This window comes from Arvicanthis niloticus, chromosome 27 (genome assembly GCF_011762505.2).
Source record: "Arvicanthis niloticus isolate mArvNil1 chromosome 27, mArvNil1.pat.X, whole genome shotgun sequence".
Lineage (NCBI taxonomy): Eukaryota > Metazoa > Chordata > Mammalia > Rodentia > Muridae > Arvicanthis > Arvicanthis niloticus.
The window spans coordinates 28,252,570-28,280,268 of NC_133435.1; the positions used below are offsets into that span (position 1 = coordinate 28,252,570).

General features: G+C 43.7%; 1 protein-coding gene across 4 annotated transcripts in view; it reads right to left on the bottom strand.

The window, feature by feature from the left end:
* The window catches only part of Shroom3 (shroom family member 3), a 284,471-nt gene that overhangs the window by 139,008 nt on the left and 117,764 nt on the right, over positions 1-27,699 (bottom strand). The window contains exon 1 of one of the 4 annotated variants that reach the window (XM_076926485.1): positions 9,548-9,747. The exons of 2 other annotated variants lie outside the window; for them this stretch is intronic. Coding sequence is in view for 1 of the 2 variants with exons in the window: in XM_076926483.1 (XP_076782598.1) it covers positions 6,793-6,848 (56 nt within the window). In the remaining variant the exon portion in view is untranslated. Of the gene's footprint in view, positions 1-6,792; positions 6,987-9,547; positions 9,748-27,699 lie in introns of those variants that run through there. One more of the 4 variants, XM_076926483.1, reaches the window with a different exon arrangement.

The window sequence follows — 27,699 nt, forward strand, 5'->3', positions numbered from 1 at the left end:
AAACTGGGACTCTTTCCTTAGGCACGGCTGTATAAGGGCATGGTACCTAGAACTCATGCAAAGGGTTTAGAGAGGAAACTTAGGCAATTCCTCAGCCTCAATGGCCCCACCATGCCATTAACACCAGCATCATGTTTCCAGGAAGCAGGGAGGTAACAGGATTGACAGTCAAAGTCAACTGAAATGAGCAACCACATAATCCACACAAGAGCCCACAGCCTCCTGCTTTCTAAATAATCATAGAGCTAAAGGTAGCTGGACACAGTGATGCATGCCTGTAACCCCAGCACTAAAACGGTTGAGGCAGGGGGATTGCCTCAAATTGGAGGCTACACTTAATATAGATGGTTGGGGGTGACGGGATAATTTATTTAATTCCTATTAGTATCAGGCAATATTTCAAGTGTTTTAAGCAAATTTACCTCATTGAATCCAAACAACGACTCAAGACTTAATAAGATAGGCACTGATTTCTCCCCACTTTTCAGATGGATAAAGAAGGTCCAAGACACAAGAAACTTAACTAACATTATAGATTCATCAACGAGAAGGACTGAGGCTCATACCCAGGCTTCTGAGAACCCTTAATCTCTGGAATAACATTCAGCTGGTGCCTGCTCTCAGATCTGCACAACCCAGAGACTGAGCTGAGCTAGCCAGATTTTCAGGGGTTTTAGTGTGATTTTTTTTTTTTAAATAAAAGATAAAGTTTCTCTGTGTAGCCCTGACTGTCCTGGAGCTCACTCTGTAGACCAGGCTGACCTTAAACTCAGGGCTCTAACTCCCAAGTGTTGGGATTAAAGGCATGAGCCACCAAGCCCAGATGTATTTGTTGTCTTGTTATAGTAATCCAAAGTAAAAGAATAAATAGTACTTGATGGATAGATAATAGATAGATAGATAGATAGACAGACAGACAGACAGACAGACAGATAACATCATTAAACTAGATGCTCAAAACATCCAGTAGAGATTGGCTATAGAAGTCACCTTTAAGGCCTTAAGGCAGTCAGCTGGAGCTCCCACAGAGAAAGTCCCAGTTAGAGCAGAGTGTCCCTTCAGGTGAGAGTTCCAGGCAAAAGAATAAACAGCAAGAGATAGAGGTGACATCAAATCAGGGCTCATGATATCCGGCAGGAACTGCCTGGGTAAGCTGAAGCAGGTAGGTGGAGTTGAGAGGGCCTTTCCCCCCCATCCTCACGGATGAGCTTCCCATGGGTGGGCTTCCCATGGGTGGGCTTCCCATGGGTGGGCTTCCACCTGCCTCTTATTACAGGCACTTGCATCATGGGATGAATAATAGTAACCTCTTGGAAATGGTTGACTTTCTAGCTGTTCTCAAGGACACAATATTTTAATTCTTGGGGTGTTTTGCTGGTCTCAAGGGCCTTGATTTATGGAGACAGGGTTCTTCAAGAATCCCATTTTGTTCCTTTTCCAAATGTCACACAGCAGGTGTTGGTTTGACATCAGGGTCGTTCTGGGGCTGTACGTCCAGTGCTGATGCAGTTAATTCATTACAGTATCAATGAGCATATAATGGAGAATGAAATTGTCAACATTCATTCATGTCTGGTGAGAGTCTCACTCACTGCCTCTTTATGTTGGTTTTTTTCCACCTTAACTTTATAACATGGAGTTTTGCACAATTACATCCTTTAAATGTCTCTGCATCTGGAGACCGAGAGGCATTTCTATGGCCTTAATGCTATTTATAGACGCCACACATTTACTCAATAAATATTTGAGTACCTGCATGTGCCAGGCACCAACCTAGACACTGGGAATCAACCAGCTATGTTCTCTATCCTCACAGAGGTCAATACAAGATAATGATATATCATATGACATTTTTCCTTTTAACCAACAAGAAAGCTATAACAATTATAAAAGGTACATGAGGTTCAGGATGTAGCTCCATGGTAGAACACTTGTCTACCATACATAGTGTTCTGAGTTTGAGTCCCAGAACCACAAAACTGGGTGTGGAAGGCACAGCCATAGACAAAATGCTTTGTGAACAGAATGTGGCATGGCTGTTAAGAGAGCCTACCCACTGGTAGACAGCCTCAGTTCAAATCCTAACTCGGACACATGTGATCTGGATTAAATTCTTACCACATAACTAAATAGTTTAACCTATGGAACTAGAAATCATCATTTTGTCCCATGGCTATGTTGAGAGCTAGCTTTTTTTTTTTTAAAGTCATTCAGAAGACAATAAGTACTACACAAGTGTTAGTTCAGAAAAGAACATGAACTCTACCACTGACCTTAACAAGTAATCGGCAGCCAGCTGTGGTGATACGACCATTCACTGGCCTTGGGAACTACAAAGGCCCACAGCATCATCAAAGGCTCCAGGCAGCTAGACCTGGGTGGCCACTGCAAAAGGATGACTCCCCTGGCCACTAACCTGAAGTAAATCACAGCTGTTCCCCTCGGCAACTTCCTGCTCTCAGAACTAACGTGTGAGCCAGACAACTCCGGGTGACCGTTCCAGAAGAATCTAAGTCTTAAGAAATATATTGTGGGGAAACATGGATTTGGAAGGAACATGGGGGTCAGGTTCTCATCCAAACGTTGGAGAACCCCTTGAGTGACTGAAGTCCTTGCCTCTCTGACAACATTCCCCATGATGAAGGCTTGTGGTTTTACATAGACTCTTGTTACTTACTGAGCATTCATTCCGCCTGGCTCTGGAGTAAGGGTAATTCTGACCAATGATAGTCTTCAGATGCTTGGAAGGAGAAATTTCCTGTCTTCTTGAAGCCTCTTGAGCCAGTCATCACTGGCCATGACTTGGGTAACTTGTTCAAGTTCACAGAAAGAAGTCAATAAAACCAAATCTAGGCATTTAAAGGTGGGGTGTCTGGAAGACCATTCTGAAAGGTCTTCAAACGGTTCTGAGAGGTTTTATGTGGGATGAGAAACACTTTAATTCTTTGTCATTATATCTGCAACAAGGTCCTCCCTATCCATCCTGTGGCCTAGGATCAGTATCAAGACTCAGACACCCTCATGTGAGACCAGAGAAAATCAATGGAATCCAGCAGCTTTTTAGCGGAAATTGGCACCTGATATCTCAAAATATAGCTGTCCCTGAGAATGAGAACTCAGTATTTGTATAAGAACAACAATTTCTCTTCCACTATGGCAGTTCCCTTTCCACCTCCTTTTTTTTTTTTTTACATGTGTTGCACATGTTTGTGTATACATGGGCTGTTTTTGTTTTGTATATGTGTGGGAACATATTGTGGACACCTGAAGTTGATATGAAGACCCATGCTCCATCCTTCTTCTTATTCACTGAGGCGGGGGTCTCTCAATTAAACCCAGAGTTTACTAATAACTATCACTCTCACTAGCTAGCTTGCTTCTATTTCCTGTCTCCACCTTCTGCTGCTGAGACTACAGGTAGGTGGCCACACCCACCTGGCATTTCCGTGGGTTTCTGGGCATCTGAACTCTGACCCTGTAGAGTGAAAAATTATAAAGGCCATCTAATCAAATATGTGTAAATTTTTCGCCTTAGACCTTGGGCAGAAAAGCACCTGCCAGCAGGTTTGGGTCCATCTAATTAGTTACAGAGGAGGGGGGAGTTACAGTACAAAGGCCTGTTAAGAACATCCCAGAAACTGACTGGCCAAGGGAAGAACTACACCCTGCCCCATGGTACGGCCTACTAGTGTTCAAAAAAGGTAAAACAACCAATCCTGTGCACCCGCGCGAAAGTTCGATTTTTCCCTACCCCGCCCATATATAAGCGCTATGCCCCTGAGCCACGAGGTCAGTCCCTCTATCCCCTATGTGAGATATGGGGATATGGGCTGGCCCAGAGCTCTGATTTAATAAACCACCTCATGTGCTTTACAGCAAGACGGTCTCTCGTGTGTCCTTTGGGTGCGTGTTATCCTGTGACTTAAGTGGACCCCTTTTTTGGGGAGTCCCGGACCTTTCAACCCTCATACTTGCACAGCCAATGTTTAACCACTGAGCGATCTCCTGGCTCCAAGCCCGGTCTTTTCTAAATAAGTTTTTTCTTCTATATGTGAGAAGAGAGAGTTGAGACCTGATCAGCCAAGAGACATGAGTAGTAACGAGTCCAAGGCCTGAGCCTAGTCCTCACAGGAAAGCTATGATAGATCTTATACGACAAATTCTCAAGCAAATGCTCCAGCATCCCCCCGGACCATGGGTCAACCAACAGCTTCTCCTGCAACATTTCTGGTGGCAACTGAAGCATCTTCGGACAGACCACAACTCTATGTCATATACTTACTCATTCTGTCTCTGAACCTCAGACACAGCAGCAATAAACAAATGGACAATAGCCAAGCCAGTATAAAGAAGGTTTTCTCAGGGCCAGGTACCAGGAATGACAAACTACCACTGAATCCTTACAACTGCTCTCTGAGGTCAGTCCCCATAGGCACGGACAGAGGCTTCCACATGGCCAGCCTTCTCTAATGTTTTCTCCTGAGGCAGCCAGCTCCCCATTCATTGGTTCATTGGCTGCCTAGCCTCTTCCTCATTGGCTGTCCAGCTCTTCCATCAACACTTCCCTTTGTAGATGCTGTTCTATTCTTCAGGCCAATATATATACATATATACGCAGATAGATAGATAGATAGATAGATAGATAGATAGATAGAGATAGATGTCCACTTATCTTTTCTGCATCTATTTCCCTATATAAATGGCTATTTTCAAACCCATCAGCACAACTGAATGATTTTCTTTTTGGTTCATTATCTGTGATCCTTGACTAAAATGTCCACTTTTGTTCACAACTCTAAACCCAGAATCCAGAAAGACAACTGACACACGGCAGTCACTCCATAAATATTTGCTGTTTAAATTTAACATAAGAGAGAACAGGGCCAGAGCAGCCAAGTGGACATGCCTTTCACAGAGAGCCTGCCTTCGTTAGGGACTCACATTCCAGAAAACAAACTCAGCCAGTGCCTTTTTCCTGGGAATTAGTGGGACTGCCCTAAACCATCAGGGGTGGGACACTGAACCTGAATAAACACACTCTAGGAATCAACTTAGTAATGCATGTGTGCCTGTGTTCAAAATTTGTATACTCAGAGAGCTGGAGAGGTGGCTCAGTGATTAAGAGCAGTAGCTGCTCTTCTGGAGGACCTGGTTTTAATTCTCAACATCCACATGGCAGCTTACAACTGTCTGTGACTCCATTTCCAGGGATCTGACACCATCACACAGACATACATGCAGTCAAATAACCAATGTACATAAAATAAAAATAAATTATTTTAAATATTGTATGCACATAAGTCAAAATCACCTGAAATATTTTGTGCCCCCACTGGGAAATTTTACAAAACGTAGAGATGTCAACATTCTCCTGAAAGTGGTTTCCATAGTAACGTAACAGCAGCGCCCATGCACAGGTGAAACTACAACCATTACTTCTTTTCCCTCCTGAGGTCCACAGTTGCCCAGATTCAAGAAATTCCCTCCTTGGACACATATATTGTCACAATAAAATTAATCTATTTGAAGTTCATTTCATCTACTAAAGGCCCAGGCTAGAAAGCTCACATTATTAAAGGGGGTGGGGATGCATGCAGCTGCTGACCCGACTGTGAAGAACAAATGATAGGAAATCACAACACTATGACCATTTTTTTCTTTTTTTTACTCAAGCAATAATTTTATTTTGCCAATTATTTTGCTCACAGCTTTGAGCAACTAGTTTTCACCTCCCTCCTCCTCCTCCTTCTTCTTTTTTTTTTTTTTTTTTAAACAAAACATTCTACCCCTGGGGAGGAAAAATGAAGACCTCAAAAGCAAGTACAAATTGCTCATTTAAAGAACAGAAATTAAGGATGCGGGGGCTTTTCTTCCTGAAACGCTCATCATTCTGCAGAAAGAATCCGAATCCTGTCCCGATTCTTCTTGGGCAGTGGAGCAATTTTGGGTTTTGTGTTAGTTAATTTTAATTTACAAAGGGGGGGCTCCATTCTTGAGACACCACCGTTGCTATGAGACTTCTAGGCCACAACAGATGGCCACAAGAACAGTTCTCAGGCCAAGCCGGATCTCTGAAGCCCGCCACTCAGGCATACCATTAACATTCCTGGCATGCCTTCAGAGGCAGCTCCCCCAGCCACCTTCAGACTGGCTCTCCCGCAGCTCCTACATTGGCCTCTCTGGTCAAGGGACCTTGGTGGAAATTTGTTATAAATGACAGGATCATACATTTTCAGGGAAAGGGTGCTGCCTCTCTTAGATGTGGCTCCAGGTGGGCACACCTGTGTATACACCCACGGACACACCCACGGTAACCAGTCATTTGTCTCTAAGCTTTGCCTGACACCAGGGCACTTGCATTCTTCTCAACTGAAGCAGATTTAGTGCCAAGACAGAGGGGCTAGGGGAAAGAAAAGTTGAAGGATTTCTAATTTCGGTTTTTAGAGAGAGAGAGAGAGAGAGAGAGAGAGAGAGAGAGAGAGAGAGAGAGCTGGGACCCAGGCTTGTTATCTCAGTACTTTCAGAGGCAAGAGGGTCACCAGTCCAAGGTCATTTTCAGCTACTTATTAAGTTTGGGGACAGCCTGGACTACATGAGGGAGGGAAGGAGGGAGAGAGGGAGGAAGGAAGGGAGGAAGGAAGGGAGGGAGGGAAAGGAGGGAGGGAAGAAGAGAAAGTGGGTGGTATTTTTTATTCCACATTGTTATCATAACTGAACAAATCACTCTGCTTTTGTCCCTTTCTTCCCCCCCCAACTTTTTTTTTCCAAAGTAAGATAATGATCCTGACCTACCTGCTCTCAGATGAAGAAGTCAGTGAGGCATGATTAATGAGCAACTGAGAAATCATGGCCTAAAAGTAAGGTCACTAAACCCTCAGCTGCTGAGAAGCAAAAGATAAGGGCAGAAGCTGGCTGCTTGCCTCCCCTTGATGTCCAGCTGCTGAGCCCACCACCTGTGGGCAGCTGCCCCCAGTGCTGACCCGAAGGCTTCACTGAAGCAAGCCATAAACCCAGTAAAACAACAACAACAAAAAAAAACCAAGGCAAGCCATAGCTTGGGGTGGAGTTCATTTACATTCCACCCCAGAGTTTTCTTGGCCTGCAGTGCAAAAGCAAAGTTGTCCTTGGAGCCTGTTGCCAGGGCTCACCTGACCATTCGGGGACAGCAGAGCAACTCTCAGTTTCCTCTAATGCATCTGGTTGTGGAGGGAGGGCTCTCCTGTCAGTGGTGTTAGCAGATTTACCACAGATACACTGCTGCCCTGGCCTTTGGCTTTCACCCCAGAATCCAGTCTGTCGATCTTACTTAGGTCTTTCGCCTTTCAAAATCTTCCCATCTGAGATGATAGTTTCCCAACTGTCCCAGAATAGAACCATTTGAATTACTGTATGGTTTGTTTGTTTGTTTATAAAAGCATGCCTTTGAAACATTTGGTCTAACCAGATGACAACCAGTGACATTTTAATGAAATCCAGAGGTGGTGGTGGGGATGCTGCCATGTCCAGGGTAGCTGAACCTCAGTTTACCTATCAGATTCCTTGGCTGAATCACACAGAGGACCCTGGCCAACTGTTCAGCTTTTGAACTTATGGTCCTCCCTGGCTCTGAATGACTGGGCACAGAGGCAGAGGCAGAGGCAGAGGCAGAGGCAGAGGCAGAGGCAAAGTGGTTTAAGAGGAAGTATCTGCCAGCTGTAGCCTTCAGTTCATAGGGCTGAACCTTTCAAGCCAGCCAGTGGGGCGCACCATGTGTGGAGGGGGCTGGGCAGGTCTATTGAGCTCCATTGTGTGTAGTCCACAGCACCACACAGCCAAGGAGGGAGTGAGCAGACATTCCACAGCTCCAAGAAGGAGACTTAAAAATGGTCGTCTCCAGGGAAACAATAAATTTAGATACTTAATCCCCACGCCCTCCAATCTAGCCCTCTCAAGATACTGTTCTTGGAATGAAGTAGCTATGTGTCTACCCCAGTTACTACTGACTGGGTTCAGTTATATATTTGTGGCTTCCTCCTACTCAGCACAAACGTACCGGGACTTTCCAAAGCTTTTCAATTGACTTTCTCCTGTCTGCATCTTTTAAAAACACTGAGATTTTTATGGTGACTTTTTTTTTTTTTTTTTTAAAGAGTACCGACTAAAGATTGCATTGATTCCTTCCAATACAAAACTTACGACTCTTATTTCAGGACACTGCTTTTGATTTCTATATTTTCTTGGTCATAATTCATAAGCCAGGGGTGGAATTTCAAAATAAAAACTGATGCTGGATATTCACCATTTACTTCGATTTCAGGGCCTATTTCTTTCCAACGCTTTCCAGCACTTGGTATTATCTGACTACCACCACATCAACCTATATTCCAAACTCTCATCAACCAAACATACCAAACGCACACATATTGTAGTAACATGCCTGTGCGGTGATCACATTTTCCCTGACAAGTGATACCAGGCTGGGGCTTTTACAGGTCAAAGCAATCATATTTAGTGTTCACATTTATTACCTGTATGTCACTGCTATAGGGAAATGTTTTTATAAAGATAGGCTAGCTAACAGCAGAGATGGGAAACTCCAACTGATTAAAATACTGGAGAAGATTCATTTCAGGATGATTAACAGCGTTTCTGCTGGAAGGTTCTCCGAATGCTTATCGCCTTCCTTCTACCTTTATCTGTCTTCCCCACGGTGGTTCACTACTTCTCTCTGGGAACTGGTAAACAACTCCCTTCAGGGAGGTGCTCAATATCAGCCCAGAATCCCTTGACTTTTAAAAGGACCTTTGCCTATTTGTAAACTAATTAAAACTCAAGATTAAACTACCCCTGCTAGTCAGAGCAAGACAGGCAGCACTGGTTTCGAACCCACTAATCTTTTCATTGACTCCTGGATAACAGCTGCCCAAGTGGGCACATAGGATGGTCCTGGAAGGACTTGTCGAACAAATGGGAGTAGGTATAAGCAGAGCCGGGGCCCACCATTCCTAATCTTTACTGCTCCAGTTTAGTCTGGAGTCTAACTTCTGGAACACAGGGAGGGTCACACCCCAGCCCGGTGATACCATCTGATCCCCTCCCTAAAGTAGAATTCGCCTAAGTCACCTGTGCTGAATAAACCTGGAAAGGAGACGTGCCCCTCCCCCCAATCCCGCCACACCAGCTGAAGCTAAAGAGAACTGAAAAACACTCAAATCAGAACAGGAAGCCTGGAGGTCGGACCTCAGAGCCACCAAAGTGCCCAGCCTCACTTTGTATTTTCACAAAAGTCAGTATATAGATCTGTTGGCTTTAATAAAAAATCCCTTTACTCTCACAGAGTGAGTTCTCACCCAGTGGCAGTAAGCGAGTGGCAAGGGTCGCTGCACTCTGTCAGGTCCCTCTCACCCTTTACAGCTCTCATCGTATCATCTTGCTGGCTTATCTGCCAGCTGCATAAGCTGGTTTCTTCATAAAAGCCTTTGTCTCTATTTTCTCCATATTGTCATTTCTATCAAGATCAATGTAGAAGTAACGTAGGGGAGAAATAACCGATTTAAACAGACCTCACCTCACAGAAGTGGAACCGCAGGTATCTCCACTGTCCTCAGTTATCTGCTGGATACTTCTGTCCGGCGTGACACACAGCCAAGCTGGTCCACCCGGCCTTGGAGGCTTGGGCAGGTGGCACAGAGGCCAACTGCACACTGGAGAGCCAGCTCTAGGAAGGCAGGGCTAAGACACAGGTGTCTGACAACCCAGGCACCTCAGCTCCTGGAACCTGTGCTGCCCTGATTAGCTAAGTACAAAGGCAGTTCGAATTACTGCCTCTCCCCAGCCAATCACCTACCTCCCTGGCTGACAGGAGCAGGCTCCTTGATGTCAGGGACATCCACTCACTGGCCAGAGCTAGTTTCTACCAAGCCTGAGGGCAATCCTGCTCCAGGCACCTTAGAGCTGTTTGTCAGGGTAGGAACTCTCTCTACCCGCCCTCGGTGCCGCCCGCCCCAGGGTCCTCAAACACGCTGTGCAATGAAGGCAAGGCCAAGCAAAGGGTGTGTGTGTGTGTGTGTGTGTGTGTGTGCGCACACACACAATTTTTAATTAGCTGTGGCTTTTTGCAAGCGAGACTTCCTTACAGAAACTGGGAGACAAGGAGACATGACTACAAAGAAAGATCTTTTTACAGTCACTGTTCTGAACAATGAAATCCAATATTGGAGGAAAAAAGATCACTTCAGATGTGAAAAATGGATAAAACTACTAAAAAAAGAAAGAGACAAAACACTGCATTTTCAACTCCAGGGAAGTGGCACTGCAGCCCACCTCTGGGCAGAGCTGTCCCAGGCACCCTAAAATGCAGTCAGCTGAAGCCTTTGTATGCCCCTGAACCGGCAATCCTTTGCAGCTGTATGGCTGGGCAGCGCTTGATTCAAGTTTGGTATTTGCCCCAGACTGTAGGGGTCAGCTTAACAGTAACCATAGACACAAAGAAAGAGAGAACAGCGCACACAGAGAATGGGGGCTCCAAGTGTGTCTGAGTCTATGGGTATGTAAACAAATTTTCATTTGTCTGGGATGCTATGGCGTGTGCGTGGAGGGAACATTTAAGATTCACAGACAATTCATGAACTTCCTTAAACAAGAACGGAGATTGATTTCAGATTATTTCTTAGGTGAGGAAAAACTGAGCAAACATGCACAGATATCCTAGCACCTTCACAAAGGACATCCGAAGGCACACTCAGCAGCAAACACGGTCCAAACACCGAGAAAGTCTAAAGTGTCTCCAAGATGTCAGTGTGCTTCAAATATGAGAAGAATTTCTCTTAAAGACTCATTCCCTATAAAGGTTGTCTCTGGTGAACGCTCGGTCCACTCCGCCTCCAGAGCTACCTTTAGCTCTTACTGTGAAATGCAAGAAGTGAGATGCAGGTAGGTTAGAAACAACTTGGGTGGGGGCAACCAGACAATTCTGATAAAACTCTTATCAGAAAAAGAGAACGTCTGGTAGATTTTGCATTATAGATATAGCCTTACTTTGAAAAAGCAGCCTTCTGGAGGGGGGTGTGGGGTGTGTGTGTGTGTGTAGGGATAGCCTAGTGACACAATACTTATTTAGTCAGAGTGAGAAAGGTGGAGTTGGATTCCTAGAAAACACATATGCACACACACACACACACACACACACACACACGCACACGCGCACACACACACACACACACACACAATTCTACTCCTACTTTTCCTTTTAGAAAGGCGAAGTTGTGCTGGGTGCGGTGGCACACGCCTTTAAACTCAGCATTCAGAGGCAGGCAGATCTCTATGAGTTCGAGGACAGCCAGGGCTACACAAAGAAGCCCTGTCAAAACAAAACAAAGATGGCCTTGTTTTCCTGTCTTATGACCCGCCAGATTTCAAGAGCATCCAGGGTACAATTAATCTTGAATATATTTAATTTTACAACTTCCTGCTGTCGACCAAGACCTCATCTCCAACTCCAGGGTGCAGAATGACCAATGGTTATGTCTGACATCTGTCTATCCAGCAGCCTTCTGGTGGGAATGCCATTCCTCAAACAACAATATTCCTGGGGGTTGGTGGGGGTCAATATATATATGGCACATGTTTTTATAGATGCTCTGTTATAGTAATAGAAATCTTGGTGAATTTCTAGGGAAGCTAAAACAGGCAAGAAAAGAACCTCTGTAAACTTAGTTGAATTAAAGGCCTGCCCTTTTACAACTCATGAGTGGAGAAAGTGAACCACTATGGCATCTACAAAGAATTGATGCTGGTGCATGGGGTGTGGCTCGGTGGTTGAGGGCTTGCCTAGCATGTGTGAGGTTCTGGGTTAAGTCTCCAGTGGGTGTGGTGAAGGCGGGTGTGTGGCCCATCACAGAATGAGATTGCAGCATGTGACCTCTGACGCTGGTCCACTACAAAAGCAACAGCAATCACTTGTTGTTAAACCTGTAGTTGTTACCATGCCTGTAGCGACGGGAAGTCATGTTCTTGAATCATCATTTAAACAACAGTAATTATTAGTCCAACCTTACAGATGAGGAGGGTATGAGTAACCTGTTAAGCATTTCATAGTGTGTAGTAAAACAGCTGGGAACAGGCAGGTCTACCTTGTGGTAGATGACCCCAAACCCTACATATCACCCATCATCCCCTGTGATTCAGACTGACGTTCACTAGTGACTCCACACAACCTGCTAAATGCCTTTGTTTCTTTTCCTCTGAAACAAACACCCATCCAATGTGGGGGCTAGGGATGATAATATCAGTAACCCACTCAGCACAATGCCTGGTCCATGGCAGAGCTCTGGGTTCCCCGAGAGAAAGGGCTGTTCTCCCCTCCTTCATCACAACCTGAAGTGAGGCAACAGAGTGTGTCTCTTCACTCTGAGTAGTCATCAGTGGTCAGGTCATCTCTCACAGGCAGGACAGCAAAGCCTGGGGTCCTCCAGTCAGGCAGCAGTGCTGCTGCGGCCCTCACAAAGTGTGTGTCCCTCAGAGCTTGTGTGTCAGACGCTGCCATCGTTGTGATGATGTTGGTAGGAGCGGAGTGTGTGTGTGTGTGTGTGTGTGTGTGTGTGTGCACTCGAGTGCATGCACATTCTTGAGCTTATAACCTTTAGGAAGAGTCTTAGGAAGAGTCTAGTAGACTAAAGTAATGGACTGAGCCACTGGGTGGGAGTCCTACCTTGAAAAGCATTAATGGAGTTCTCAAGAGGGTAATCTCTATCTATCTATCTATCGATCTATCCATCTATCCATTCATAATAATGTATGGATAATAATAATGGATAATAATAATATTAAAGATAATATCACTACTATATTAATCTTTATATATTTATGTTAATATAAATTTTAATGCCAGGCATGGTGACACATATCTTTAATCTCAACACTCAGGAGGCCAAGTGGATCTCTGTATGTTCAAGGTCAGCTTAGTCTCCATAGCAAGTTCCAGGCCATCCAGGGCTACAAAGTGAGACTCTGTCTCAAAAAACAATATGAATTTTTAGGTTACTATGCAGACTGATGTGTTCATCATGACATCCTCATGCATCTATGTCACACACTTTTTTCTCATTCATTCCCTGCCCATTGTCCTCCTCCACGTTCCCTTCCCAACTTCAGGTGGCTTCTCTTCTTCCCTAGTCTGTCCCCTTTCTTCTTTGTGTATTAAACACACCACTTTATAAAGCACCTGGACTGTATTTTGCTATAGCAATGGGAAGTTGTCGAGTACAGATACTCTTCACAGTCACTATAGACGACTTTGATGCAGAGAAGCATCTCACACTGTGATGTATACAAATCCGCTTCATTTAGCAGAGGAACTGGGTACTCAAGACTGCTTGCTTCTCTGTCCAGCATCGCCCATAGCTCAGATAAGACCCTGCCCATGTCTTCCTTATTTCTCGACAGAGTTCCAGGGCACATCTAGGACACGTTCACAAATATCTTCACTCCCCATTTCCTTGCCTAGCTCCTTTGGCAATCAGTGGTGTTGCCCTTGTTAGAAGAGGGATTAACATCCACTCAAAGCAATGGAACCCTCAGACCAGAAGGGTGGGGGCTTGCCTTCTCTTCCTGTTCTGCCATTGATTGGCAAAAGAACTGTGAGCAAGTCACTTAACATGACACACGATGCCTCAGCCTTGGAGGGTCCTGGTCCAGATCATCACCGTGTATCCTCCCATGTCATTTTCTTTCTTTTCTTTTCTTTCTTTCTTTCTTTCTTTCTTTCTTTCTTTTTTTGTGGTGAAGAAGGAATTAAAGACAATATACTAGGCAAGTCTTTGACAGAATATGATGTTTTTATTTTTCCTTTTCCCTAAAAGCCAGTAGCCCCTGGACTGTGGCATACCCCGTTTTCCTAACACCTTTTCAAAAACAAACGCAAAGACTGGAGGGTTTCATGTCACCCTGCAGTCTGTGATGGATAGCCTCAGAGTCTGAAGGATGCCTGTTTACAATTGGAGCTGAAGGTCCGCAGTGGGAAAGCTGCACCAGAAGCCAAAGCCTGGTTCCCTTACTGGCCTTCTACTCTCTGGCTGGACTCAGCACATTTACCTTTCTCTAGGAGTTGGGGGCAGATGGAGATTGTATGTAAGGTGGATTTGGATGCCTGTCAGCTCTCTTGACTGCATATTTGCCACACATTTCCAAAGTTTAAAGACCTTCTCCTCAGTAGGTTTTTGAAAATGAGAAGTTTGTCCTTAATACTCTCAGGAGGAATGTAAGGAATTTTATGAATGGAGGAGACAGAAAAAGCCTCTTGGCTTTTGACCTGCTTTCCTTTTCCTAGAGCACGCGCCAACTTCCAACATGCTGTGTGCACTGTCCGCATGTAACTGTGTGCATGTTGTATGTGCTGTCTGTTGCCTGTGCTCACAAGAATGTCTGCTTGTTTATCATGTCTGAGCCCAGTTACATACAGTTGCTGGCTTGTATTACATGCTCATTCAGTAAATTAGGAATTAAAAAAAAAAAAAAAAAAAAAAAAAAAAATCAAGTAAAAGGTCCAGAAGAAGTGGTACTTTTCACATATCACTTATAGAATTCACAGTCTGTATATGTGTTTGTGTGCGTGTCTGTTCATATGGGTGTGGGTGTGAGTGTATGTGAAAGGGGGAAGGCTATGTCCAGCCAGGTAGTGGTGGTTGTGGCGCACACCTTTGATTCCAGCACGTGGGAGGCAGAGGCAGGCAGATTTCTGAGTTCTAGGACAGCCAGGGCTACACAGAGAAACCCTATCTTGAAAAACAAAAACCAAAACAACCAAATTCTATGTCCAGTTCTTTTCCTTGATCACTCTCAACCTTCCTCGTTTTTAAGATCATGCCTCTCAGTGACCCCCAGATAAGTTCCCAAGGTTATGCATGTCTCTGTCCCCAAACCCCAGCACTGGGTAACAGATGAGTAAGCTTTACATAAGTGTTTAGAATCTGACCTCATGCTTCGGCAACAAGGACTTACTATACCAACTTAGCCACTTCCCCAGCTGGAAGACAGAAGCATTGTCCAGTGGATCACAATAGTGGGAGTGACAATGGCCATGGGGATGAGGATGCGCAGTTGAGAAAAGGCTTCGGTAACAACCACAGTGGCTTTCAGAATTACCTCAGTTGAAGTTCGTGAATGCTCACATGCAGGCTCCAGGTTGAAAGAAACTGACTAGCAAGCTGAGAGAGGAACCTGATGACCTAATTTTGTCTCTTCCAGTCCATTCCCTTTTACGATCATAGGAAACTGTATTTGTTAGAGAACGCCAGAGTGTCTGAAGGCGTCAGGTTTTCCAGGATGCTCGGAGCTGGTGAACTCATTGGCAAGTAAGCCGATGCTGCTTTGAACGTGGCTGAACATTCTGTCTGTCTGTCAATCTCATGGCACCTCAGCACGAACAGGGTTGACGAGATAAAGTGAAGATGCCGGGCAAGGCCAAAGTGTCACTCCTTCCCTGACTGATAATTATAAGACACACTCTACTGATGACACAGAAATCAAAAGGCATGCTTTTCACTGCTGACGTAAGTGATGACAGTCAATAGCCTACTTCATTTCATTCTGCCTCTAGGCTTATGGCCCAAAGTAACCATATCAGTCCTGTTCTTTCTCTCTCTTCATATTCTATAATTCTTTGGGGGAAACCAGGGAACTCTCCCCATAAGAATGAGAGTAGGCAGAAGGTAGCAAAAACCATTGAGCTAGTATCCCCTCAAAGTCTCCAACATCCCAGGTAGGAAAGGTAACTCATAGTCAGTGTTAAGAATTAGGGACAAGGAATTACACTTAGGTTCAGAACTTAGCTCTATGGACAAAAAGGTTCTAGAGAAAAAATAGGCATGCTGGGAGGTGGTGGCTCACGCCTTTAATCCCAGCACTTGGGAGGCAGAGGCAGGAGGATTTCTGAGTTTGAGGCCAGTCTGGTCTACAGAGTGAGTTCCAGGACAGCCAGGGCTACACAGAGAAACCCTGTCTCGAAAAACAAACAAACAAACAAAAAGCAAAACAAAACAAAAACAAAACAAACAAACAAACAAAAAACAAAAAACAAAAAATAGGCAAAGTAAAAAACCCAGCAGAATGGGTTAGCTCCTCTTATATACGTTCTCAGTTGTTCACAGGGTACTTACTGCGTATCAAAGGACACGAAGTACTATATAGACCGTTTGATTCTGTTTTGTGTGAGACAGAGTCTGATAACCTAAGCTGGCCTCTAACTTACTGTACAGCAGACGACGGCTTTGAACCTCTGATCCTTTTGCTTCAGTCTCCACGTACTGCAATCAGACAAGGGCTACTATACACAGTTTGTGTGATGCTGAAGACCAAAACCAGGGTTTTGTGCAAACTAGTAAGGACTCTACCAACTAAGCTACATCTCCAACCAGGAATTTTGTTTTAATGCTATCAGTAACTGTACATGGGGGGCATTTATTATGATTATTATTTCTGTTTTACAACTGAACAGTCTCAGACACAGAACAATGAAAATTTGCCCAATGTCACAATACTAACAAACAGTGCCAACGACACTCAAACCTGGACAGCCTGGTTTTCCCTATATGCTTTGAAAGCACCGATGTGGATGTTGGGTGTACTCTCTAAAACTCAAGGGTGTTGTTGGCTAGTGGAATTCCTCATTTCTGCCTCTCCTAGCCCAGTATCAGCAGAGGAGATCAGCTCTGTGGCGCCAGCCAGCAGTGTGGAGAGAGGTTGTCAAGCAATTAGCTTGATGATAATTTGCTATAATAAATTCTGCTTCAGATCACTGAACCTGACAGGGAAGAACATTTCCCTTCCATTAAGGGGAGGACAGGTGCTGGAGAGACGGCTCAGCACGTAACAGCATTGGGTATTCACCAGAGGACCAGGGTTCGACTCCTCAAATGGCTACTCACTGCCTTCTATAGCGTCAGTTCCAGAGGATCCAATGCCTTCTTCTGGGATCAGAAGGCAGCAGGCATATATGTGGGCAAATCATCCCTATGCATAAAATAATTTTAAAAATGTTTTTTCAAAATAGGAGAGGAGAGACTACCTGAGCTTGAAGACAGCAAGCCCAGAGGAACAGGAACAATCAAAAAGGGACAAAAGATAAAATAATAGTTAAGGTGCCAGTGGGAATTTCAAGACTTATTCAATAGTCAGAAAAGACCAAATTGATGATAGGAGAAGAATATCTTTCTAAAAGCAGAGAAAACATCTAAAATAGAACCACAACAGAAAACTTCTTAGAAAAGGAGATGCCAAAATCAGATACAGGAAGCACATCAGATACCAAAAAGTCAAGACCACAAAATAAAACCTCCCAACTACAATTAAAGCTTCGCATATAAAGAACAAAGGAAGAATATTGACAGCAGAAAAAGAAATCCACTCATGCCCACAACAGACCTGTCAGAGTAGCTGCAGATGATTTAACTGAAACTTTAAATGCCAGAAGAACTTGGAATGATGGCTTCCAAATTCTGAAGGTCAACTTCCAACCCAAACTACTACCCTCAGCAAAGCTGTTACAATTGAAGGGAAGATGAAAACTTTTCATTATAGAGCATAAAACCAGCTCTATGGAAGATACTTGAAGGAATTCTTTGGAGTAAAAAGGAAGACTATGGGAAAGCACAAACCATGCTACAAAGAAGAGTTAAGCAAAAGAGGAAGGGAGAAAGCCAAGCTCCGGCAAATCAACAGAATAACAGGATGCAGAACACACCTTCCTTTAAAAACATTTATTTTGGAGCTGGAGAGACGACTTAATGGTTAAGAGCACTGACTGCTCTCCAGAGGACCTGAGCTCAATTTCTAGCACCCACATGGTGGCTCACCAACCATTTACAACTCCGGTTCCAGGGGACCTGGCACATTTTTTTAGTCTCCAAGGCAGTCACCAGACACACATATGGTATACAGACATACATGCAGACAAAACACCTATACATAAAATAAAAATTTTAATTTATTTTATGTGTATGGGTGTTTTGCACACGTGTGTCTATGTACCACAAGCATGCCTGGTGACCCAGGAAGCCAAAGAGGGCATCAGATCTCCTGGAACTGAAGTTATAGGTGGTTGTGAGCTGCCATGTGGATATGAGGAATCCAACCCAGGTCCTCTAGAAGAGCAGCCAGTGCTCTTAACCACTGAGCCATCTCTCCAGCCCTGTATACACACACTTCAATCACAACCCTGAATATTGTTGGTCTAAATTCCCCAATAAAAGGCACAGATGTATAGATTAGACTAAAAAGCAGAAAGCATCTATTTGCTGACTCCAAGAGATGCACCTCAGATAGATATGCCCTTCTGGTAAGAGGAAGTGGAGGTGGGGGGAACATCCCAAGCAAATGGGCCTAGTAAAAAGCAGGTGTCATAGTTCTCAGATCTGACCAAATAGACTTTAAACCAGAAGGAGTGAGAGGAAGAGGTATAGAAGGTCATCCTATTGGTTCAGGGAACAATCAAAGAATAGACTGTAACTTGCTATGGTTCAAAAAACAATCGATCAGAGAACAGGACAATTCTAAGTATATTCTACATTGTATACACTCTACATGTATACCCTAAGAGGAAATAAAAACAATTCTATAAAACAAATATTATTAGGTGTAAAGCCACAGATCAACCCTAGCACAATAGCAATGTGTGACTTCACTAGCACACTCTCACAAGTTCACAGGTCTTTTTGACAAAAAGTAGAGAAATATATGAATTAAATTATATGCTAGATCAAGCAGACTTAACAGAAATCTACAGAGCACTCCATCTAAACATTGCAGAATACACATTTTTTTTTCCCTCAGCATTCCTTGGAACTTTCTTTAAATTAGATTTTACACTAGGGCACAAAGCAATTTTGAACACTGATGAAATTCATTATATTTTATTTGATCACAATGGAATAAGACTACAAATCTGTGGTAAGAGAAATCCTAGAATGCACACAAACTCCTGGAGTCCAAACAGCACACTGTTGAATGGTAAAGGGATACTTGAAAACCTAATAAGTATACTTTAAAATTCTCAGAATTAAATGAAAATAAAAACACACTATAACAAAACCCATGTGACATAATAAAAACTGATCTTTAAAAGAGCGTTTATAGTTCTGAATGGCTACATTGAGAAATTGCAGATAAACAGCCTAATAATCTATCCTAATCGATTATAAAACCCTGGAAAAGAAAATAAACCAAATCTCAAACAGTAGATGGAAAGAAACCATTAAGATCAGGGCAGAACTTAATGAAATGGAAATGGCGATGACATCATAGTGTTGGAAGGTGCCATGCCTGCTGCTGGAGGAGACAACTAATCACCAATCTTAGCCAGCTGAGAAGTCTGACCTATAATAGCAACCAGCCTGCCAAGATGTGTCCCCTGGTGCAATAGTGGCCAAACATCATGGGCAAAACCAACTACTTTCTGATTGGATTTAAGGCCCACTCCACAAAATGAAACCCATACCTGGCAATGTTATTGAGCAAGAATCTATTGCTAGTCATAGGTGCTAGAGGAGAGCATATTGTTATTCTGATAAATGGGCATGGCATTAAACTTGCAATGACTTACTGTGATGTGATAGATTATCACAACTCTCAACCCTCATCAGAGTAACTTCTCTTTTCAGATGGTGATTAAAAAGAGGCCCCCAACTGATCACGGTGCAGAAACTGGGAGAACATGGGATGCTCAGCCCTCAATGGAACATCTACATCATACCTTCCCTCCCAAGACTCAGGATAGAGAAGTTATAAGAGCCAGAGGTCCTGGCAGACTAAAAAGTAGTGGTATTTTCCAGTCAGGGAAACAGGGCAGTTGTACATATGAACTCACAGCAGTTATGACAGCACACACAAGACCTGCACAAGCTCAAGATAGACACAATCCCAGCATGGAGAGGAGGTGGGTACAAAGTCCCGACGTCGCTTAGGAGTTATTTGCAATCAATAAGTGCTGAGTGAAGAATCTGTTTCCTTTAAGGGTGTGGCACTGTTGGCTGCCCAAGCTCTGGTGGAAAAGCACACATGCAAGTCTATGAGCAGCACAAATACCACTGGGGGGGGGGGCAGATGTAACTGGGTGGGGAGGTGGGGTGGATCTGGGAGGGGTCAAGGTAGGAGAGTGAATATGATCAAAATACATTGTATGAAATTCTTTTTTGTTTTCTTTTGTTTTTCAAGACAGGGTGTGATGGTTGGTATATGCTCAGCCCAGGGAGTGGCACTATCAGGAGATGTGGCCCTGTTGGAGTGAGATCCTCATCCAAATTGCTTGGAAGGTAGTGTTCTGCTAGCAGCCTTCTGTATTCATGAAGATGTAGAACTCTCAGTTCCTGCACCATGCCTGCCTGGATGCTCCCATGTTCCCACCTTGATGATAATGGACTGGACTTCTAAGCCAGCCCCAATTAAATGTTGTCCTTATAAGAGTTCCCTTGGTCATGGTGTCTGTTCACAGCAGTAAAACCCTAACTAAGACACAGGGTTTCTCTGTATAGCTCTGGCTGTCCTGGATTTGCTTTTAGACCAGGTTGGACTTGATAAACTCAGAGTTCCACTTACCAATCAAGTACTGGGGTTAAAAGCACGTGCCACCATGCCCGGGCAGATTGCATGAAATTCTAATGAAGAATTCTAATAAGAAAACAAGAGAACATAAATCTGCTATGACAAAAAAAGAAAGAAAGAAAGAAAGAAAGAAAGGAAGGAAAGAAGGAAGGGAGGGAGGGAGGGAGGGAGGGAGGGAGGGAGGGAGGGAGGGAAAAAACAATCAGGGCTGTCTCTTTGAAAAGATAAACAAGATTGACAAACTTTTAGCCAAACTAACTAAAAGTAATAGAGAGAAGACAACAGAAATGAATAAAAAGAAGAAAAACCATTAAACCATAGAGAAAAAGAAGAGAACCATTACGACATATTCCGATGAAAGAAGAGGGAAGCGGCCTTGGAGAGGGTAGTAGAACACATAAGATGTAAACGTGGGGGAGCGGTGGTAGAACACATAGGATGTAAACACATTGTGTGTATGTGGGTGCTGGGAGGAAAAGGCTTAAGTAGGACGAGGAAAAAGGGAGTGAGAGAGAGGAGAAGGTTGTGGTGGTAGTTAACCCAATCTAAAGATCTATAGATAAACTATACAGGAAGCTACTGCTTTGTAAGATATATATATATATATATATATATATATATATATATATATATATATATATATATATTTGAACACAAGTGCTGCTCTTTCCCCAGGTGATTATTAAATGAAAATCTCAATGCCAGGTGTGGAATGCTTCCTCAGGAGTCATCATTGGTCAGAGAGGTCTCCATGCCCCCTCACTCCCAACAAGCTCTTGCCGTTGCTCTTGACTGTCCAGAATAACTAGATAGTGAGCCCCATTGCCTTAGACACAACACAATTCGGTTGCATCACATAGAGAAGCCATGATGGGACTGAGCACAACACTTCCTCCCTGGTAGCTAAGTGTCATGGTGCAGCCCACTGGAGAAGAAAAGATTTTAAGTCTTATCCATTTAGAGTGGACCCTGAAGGCTGTAATACCAGCCTGCTAGGTAAGGCGCACCCGCTTAACCACTGCATGACTGCAATGGAGTAAATGCTACTGATTGAATATGAGGCTGGCTTGGCAGGAGTGAATTTTATACTAAGTCCTATAAACTTGGCCGATGCTGCATGGCTGGGGACGTCCTGAGTGGAGGACCTAATATTATTGTTTTTCTATACGGACATGTAGAAAAACCTCCTCCTAAATATTTATGTTTGCATCAACAGACTAGTGCTGCTTTCAACCTTTGTTAGAGAAGCTTCTTTTTTAAGTGGACGGCAGTCAGTTGGGAGACTCATAGCTGGTCCAAGTGCTGAAACTAAGACAACTGAGTGCTTAGCCTCACATGGGGTGTCTTTATCGAATTCCCTACAGCACAAGGAACACTGAAGACAATGAGAAAGGATGGAGGATAGGAAGGAAGCCTGTGAAATGTCTTCTGGACATGGCATGATTGTTGAGCTAATGAACCCACACTGGCCTTGGACACTTGCACAAGACTGGTACAAGAACAAGCCAGCCAAAAACTGACAACATGAATGGGTTAGAGGCTCATGGGGCTCTACGCCTAGCAGAGGAGCTATTGGCAATTGATGGCTGTTCAGGGAGGGAAAACCACTTTTTTGGGAGGGTTGGCCATGGTAGATTGACCATGCTCATTCACACAGCACTTATTGGACTCTGGATTATTTTTTTAAAAGAGGACTTGAACATGGAAGGGACAGGTGTGGGGCGTTCTGGGGGAGTAAGATCTGGGAGCTGGGGATAGTCATGATCAAGATAGATTTCATATGTTTGAAGTTCTCAAAGAACAAATAAAATTATTAATAAAAAGAAAAAGGAACTGTGACAAAAAGCAGGCACGGGCAAGCAGGAGGTCCCCCACGCAGGGTTTCTGACTCTCTCAACAACACTATGGGTGCTTGAGATGGCAGTGGGTACTGAAGAGAGATCAAAGGGAATTAGACAGGGTCCCTCCTCTGGATTAGCATCAGGACTGTTCTCAGGCCCTCTGTTGCAAAAGGCAGACATGGCCGGTTGGAGATGGTAGACACAGCATGGAGACCAGTATATGGATCACCAGGCTGGCAAACTCGAATATCTTCTTACCAGGAAGGTACACACAGCAGTGTAGAGGGGATCCCTCTCCTGATTCAGGCTCCTAAAATCCTAACCCACAAACGACAGACTGCTCTCAGTTTATCTCATTTTTCCCAAGTTCAAAAAAATCCATATTATGTAAAACTTCCAAGTTTTTAATGTGGTAAACAGCTAGAAGTCAAAGATTTGTATAAGATGTTACTTTCAATGTCAAATATACAAAGAATATATTATATGTGCTGCATTGAATTTTAATATTAAAATTAGGAGCTGGAGATAAAGCTCAGCAGTTAAGAGCCCTTGCTGCTTTCTGCAGAGGACTCAGGGTCCGTTCCCAGCACTCACATGCCAGTTCACAACCATCTACAATTCTCACTCCAGGGGATCTGATGCCTCTTCTGATTTCCATGGGCACTAGGTACACGCATAGTGCACATACATGCATGCAGAGAGAATATTCAGACACATAAAATAAATAGAACTAATTTTATTGAATAAATGAAATGCAAAATTAGATAAAGAAGACACTGGACAGACGGCTCTATAGGTAATAGTGTGTACTGCTCTTACAGAGAATCTGAGTTCTGTTTCCAGCACCAGGATGGGGGAGGGGATCAAAACCGCTTGCAACTCCAGCTCTAGAGTTTTCCTGAAGTCTCTGGCCTTTGTAGGCACCTATGTCCATGTATACATAGCCCATACTCACACTCAGACAGACAGACAGACAGACAGACACACACACACACACACACACACACACACACTTAATAAATATTTAAGACAAGTTTTTAACTAGTTGTCTCATGATTTTAATCCCAGCATTTGGGAGGCAGAGACAGGAGCATCTCTGTGAGTTCAATGCCAGCCTGGTGTACAGAGTGATTTCCAGTACAGCCAGGGCTACACAGAGAAACCCTGTCTCCAAAAAGCACAAAACAAAACAGAAACCTAACTAACTTTGACCTGGACAGGGAATACTTACTTAGAATGCATGAAGCTATGGGTTCCATCTCTATATAACTTGTGAAAAGTGACTATAACTTTCATGGTAGATTTGTATTTGTAGAAATTTAGGTCCTTAGCTACAGTGTAACCGGACATCGTTTGAAGGTTGAGTTCTGGGAGAATCATTGCCTGATATGTAAGAAGTTCCCAAATTATTCCCTAGCAACAAGCTTGTTTAAAAGTGCTAACGTATAATACAAGCAGAGCATGTGAATTACACGAACTTCTATAAAGAACAAAGTTTACATAGAACATTCCTTGTAGTGACAAGAAACTTCCCAGACTCTGGAGCCTGCTTCTGGCCCTCCACCATCAATTGGGTCACTGCTGCTTCTTGTCTCATACAAACCTTTACCATAAAAAAGCGATCACAGATTTAATATGCTGAAACAAATAAAGCCAGATTTAATAACAAAGGATTCAGGAGAACAGGATAGGTGTCTTAGTTGGGGTTTCTATTGCTGGGGGGAGGGAGAAGCGGGGCGGGGCGGGGGGGGGGAAGCAAGAAACCAGGACAAAAAGCAACTCAGAGAGGAAAGGGTTTTTATTTCAGCTTACAGTTCCACAGCACAGTTCATCAAAGGGAGTCAGGGCAAGAGCTCCAACAGGAGGAACCTGGAGGCAGGAGCTGAGGCTGCAGCCTTGAAGAAGTGCTGCTTCCAGGCTTGCTCTGCCTATTCTTAAATATACACCCTAGGACCACTTGCCCAGTGGGCCCGCTCTCATCAATCACTAAGAAAAAACAAAGTACAGACTTGCCTGCAGGCAAATCTTCATTGGCATTTTCTCGATTGAGTGTCCATCTTTCCGAATGACTCAAGCTTGGGTCAATTGACATAAAATCCAACAAGCACAGTATATAGAAGGGTCTTTAGCATATGCAGATTTGTTTGGAGGGGTAGTGTTTTCCAGAACCAATCCTCTGTGGGCAACTATATCTTTGTAGATACTCCCTCTGAGGGACAATGGTGTTTCTGTATCTCATTTAAAGCATCATGAAACATTCTATGACATATACTCCAGCTGTCAAACGGGAAGCTGAGGCTACGGTAGACAATGCGCCCAGAGCTGAAGGTGGGAGTATTCCAAAGCCCATGTATCTTCCCACTGTCCTATGTCGTCTCCCCACAAAATTATTAAATAATGTACTTTCAAGAGTTTGGTAAACTTCATTTCTTAATCAGGAACAAAAAAGAAACTCATTCTCTTTAGACCCTCTGGTTTATTCACATTGTAAACACTGGTGGTGGAAGGTATTAGCTGTCATTTAATATGTAGCCCCTCCCCCTTTTAAAGCAACTACATGAATGCAGTGTGAGGGGAAGAAAGGTACAAGTGCCTTTATAAGCATAGATCTTTTCAAGCTGCAGTTACCTAAGCTAAGTTCCTGGCTTATGACAACATAATATATTGAGACAAGAAGGAGATCTACATGTCTAAAGGCTTCCTCTTCTCTGGAAATTGGTGTAGCATGGAACAGGGGCTAGAATGGCGGCAGTTGTAAGATCATAAAGGAAGAACAAGCCAATGAGTGGCAGCTGGAACAGTTTTCTAAGGATATGTTTATGCCTGAGGATCTATTTCATTGGGAAGACAAATGATGCCAGAAGTGGTCATGAGGGAGGGAGGAGGTGGCATCCATGTGACAACTAAGTGACTGGAGGAAAAGAGTAATAAGAGATCCATACAACTTCTGTCCAAATCAACAGACGTAGGTAATTGCTAGCCCTTCTCAGTGGCTTACCTTCTGCCCCATGGGAGGAATCACTGACCTCTCAATATGTAGAAGATACAGGGTAGAGACAAGAGTTATGCAAAGTGACATTTAGCCAAAGACAAAGAAACATTCTAAGTGCAGACTACGCGGTGTCTATAAAAACACATTGAGAACAGCTGCCCTATTTAAATTTTAGGATAATTTATATTTGACAAGCATCCTTTTATACATTTGGTAGTTCAGAAACTCAATTATGATTTACTAAAAAGACCCAAATTTACCAGCAGGAGCTGTTGCTGTATTCACATATGACCCTTAGCTGCCAAGGTTGTGTTTTGTGGCTAACAGCTAAGTGATTTTTCTTAAACGGATACCCATTGTCAAGAATTTATGCCATCCTTAACTCACAGGCTTGATGTTGTTTTAACTACCCAAATTCTAGGTTTTTCTCCCTTGTTTGTTTGGTTTTTGTTTTGTTTTTGGTGCCAGGGACTGAACCCCACCCAGGCTAGGCAAATGGCTCACCACTGCAACATGCCTCATGCAAATCTTCAATTGCGTCTTTCTACTTTTATTTTTAAAAGATTTGTTAAAATGAACATAGGTGTTTTGCTTGCATGTATGTCTGTGTGAGGATGCCAGATCCCCTAGAACTGGACTCACAGACAGTTGTGAGCTCCATGTGGGTGCTAGGAATTGAACCAGGGTCCTCTGGAAGAGCAGCCAGTGCTCTTAACCATCGAACCATAGCTTTCCCATTCTCAGTACTCTCTTTATACTGGAGAACTAGAATTCTGTCCCCATTCAACAGTAAGTCCTCTGATCCCCGCTCTGCTCTGTCTCCAGGAATTTTATTATTTAGATATTTGTAGAATTCCTTGTCTTCTATAACCAGTTTATTTCACTAGCACTGGTTTGTCAGTAGCATGTGTAAGAGTGTCCCATATTTATAGGCTGAGACTGCTTTCTGTTTACCGTACATGTCCAGTTTATCTAGTATATAATCAATCAGTTAATTAGATTAAGAAAGTTACCTGGTCTGCAACCCATGAGAGAAGGTGGTAGACAGAAAATTTTGGGAAATCTGTAATGCCCATGGCTCCTGAAGGGCTAAGAGGACCCCAGCTGAACCTTTGTGAACCCTGGGTGCTGGGCTTGAATCCCAGTTTCTGATTCAAGGGGTTTAGAGAATGGTCTAGGAATTTATATTTTCTAAAACTTCCTGGTCCAAGGCCACACTTAAAACACACACACACACACACACACACACACACACACACACACACAAAAACACTGTGTCTTGTCCTAACCCCTACATAGAGAATTCCAATCACTAATTTTTCCCATAGTGCAAAGCTGATGTCCTTCCCACCTAAGACAAGAAGATTACGGTTGGAGGGGAGGGGAAAACAGTAAAAGGAGGGCCACCTTTTCGGATCCTCGTCCTACGTGAGAAGAAATGAGTGAACCATGACAAGGCACACCTAGAACAAAGTTCTCCCTTCCCCTTAGGCCCTTGGAGGGAGGGCAGGTATGGGTGTAAATACAGGAAGTGAGAGCACAGGGTGCTTTGGTTTCAATGCTCCAATTGAGATCCCAGGAGACAGCATGTGCCCACCTCCATGCAAAGGTCCCTAGTAGTATTCAGAGAGGATTCTCTACTATTGGAAGCTAGGGAGCACACTTGTGATGAATTTCCTGTAGGGTTGAGATGAGCTGAGGGTGGCTCAGAACAAGAGATAACTGGGACTTGACTCAGGCTGACCTGCCTGGTCTCATGAGAACAGAGCAGGCTGAATCTGCAAACCAGTCATCTCAGGGACATCACCCAAGACCAAAGTGACCAGAGAGTCAAAGGCTACTAAGTTTTGCCTGGAGGTCAGGAAGACTACACGTAGAGCCTAGGGATCAGGCCCTCAGTGAGCACTGACCTAGACTCAGCACCATCCAAAAGTCCTAAATCCTCACCTCTTTTAACAAGAAAACTGGAGCGCAAGGAAGAAGGCTGACAGGAGAGAGTTAAGCATTATTTTAGAGACAGACTTGAATGCAAGACGTACCCAAATGATCTAGCCGTGGTAGCGTTCTCCCTGACTAACACAAAAGGTGTACTGCTTCATTTATATCTCTAACTAGCAAGAGTGGTCTGTATGGAAGACTAGATTAAATTTAGACAAAGCAAAAAAAAAAAAATCCACATTTCCTTGTTCATTTAGTTTGCTCTGTGTGCTAGATCGCTTCTCATTGTTGGGACAGATTCCAGAGCAAATGGCATGCATATGTGTGATCCCAGCACCTGGGAAGTGCAAGAAGGAA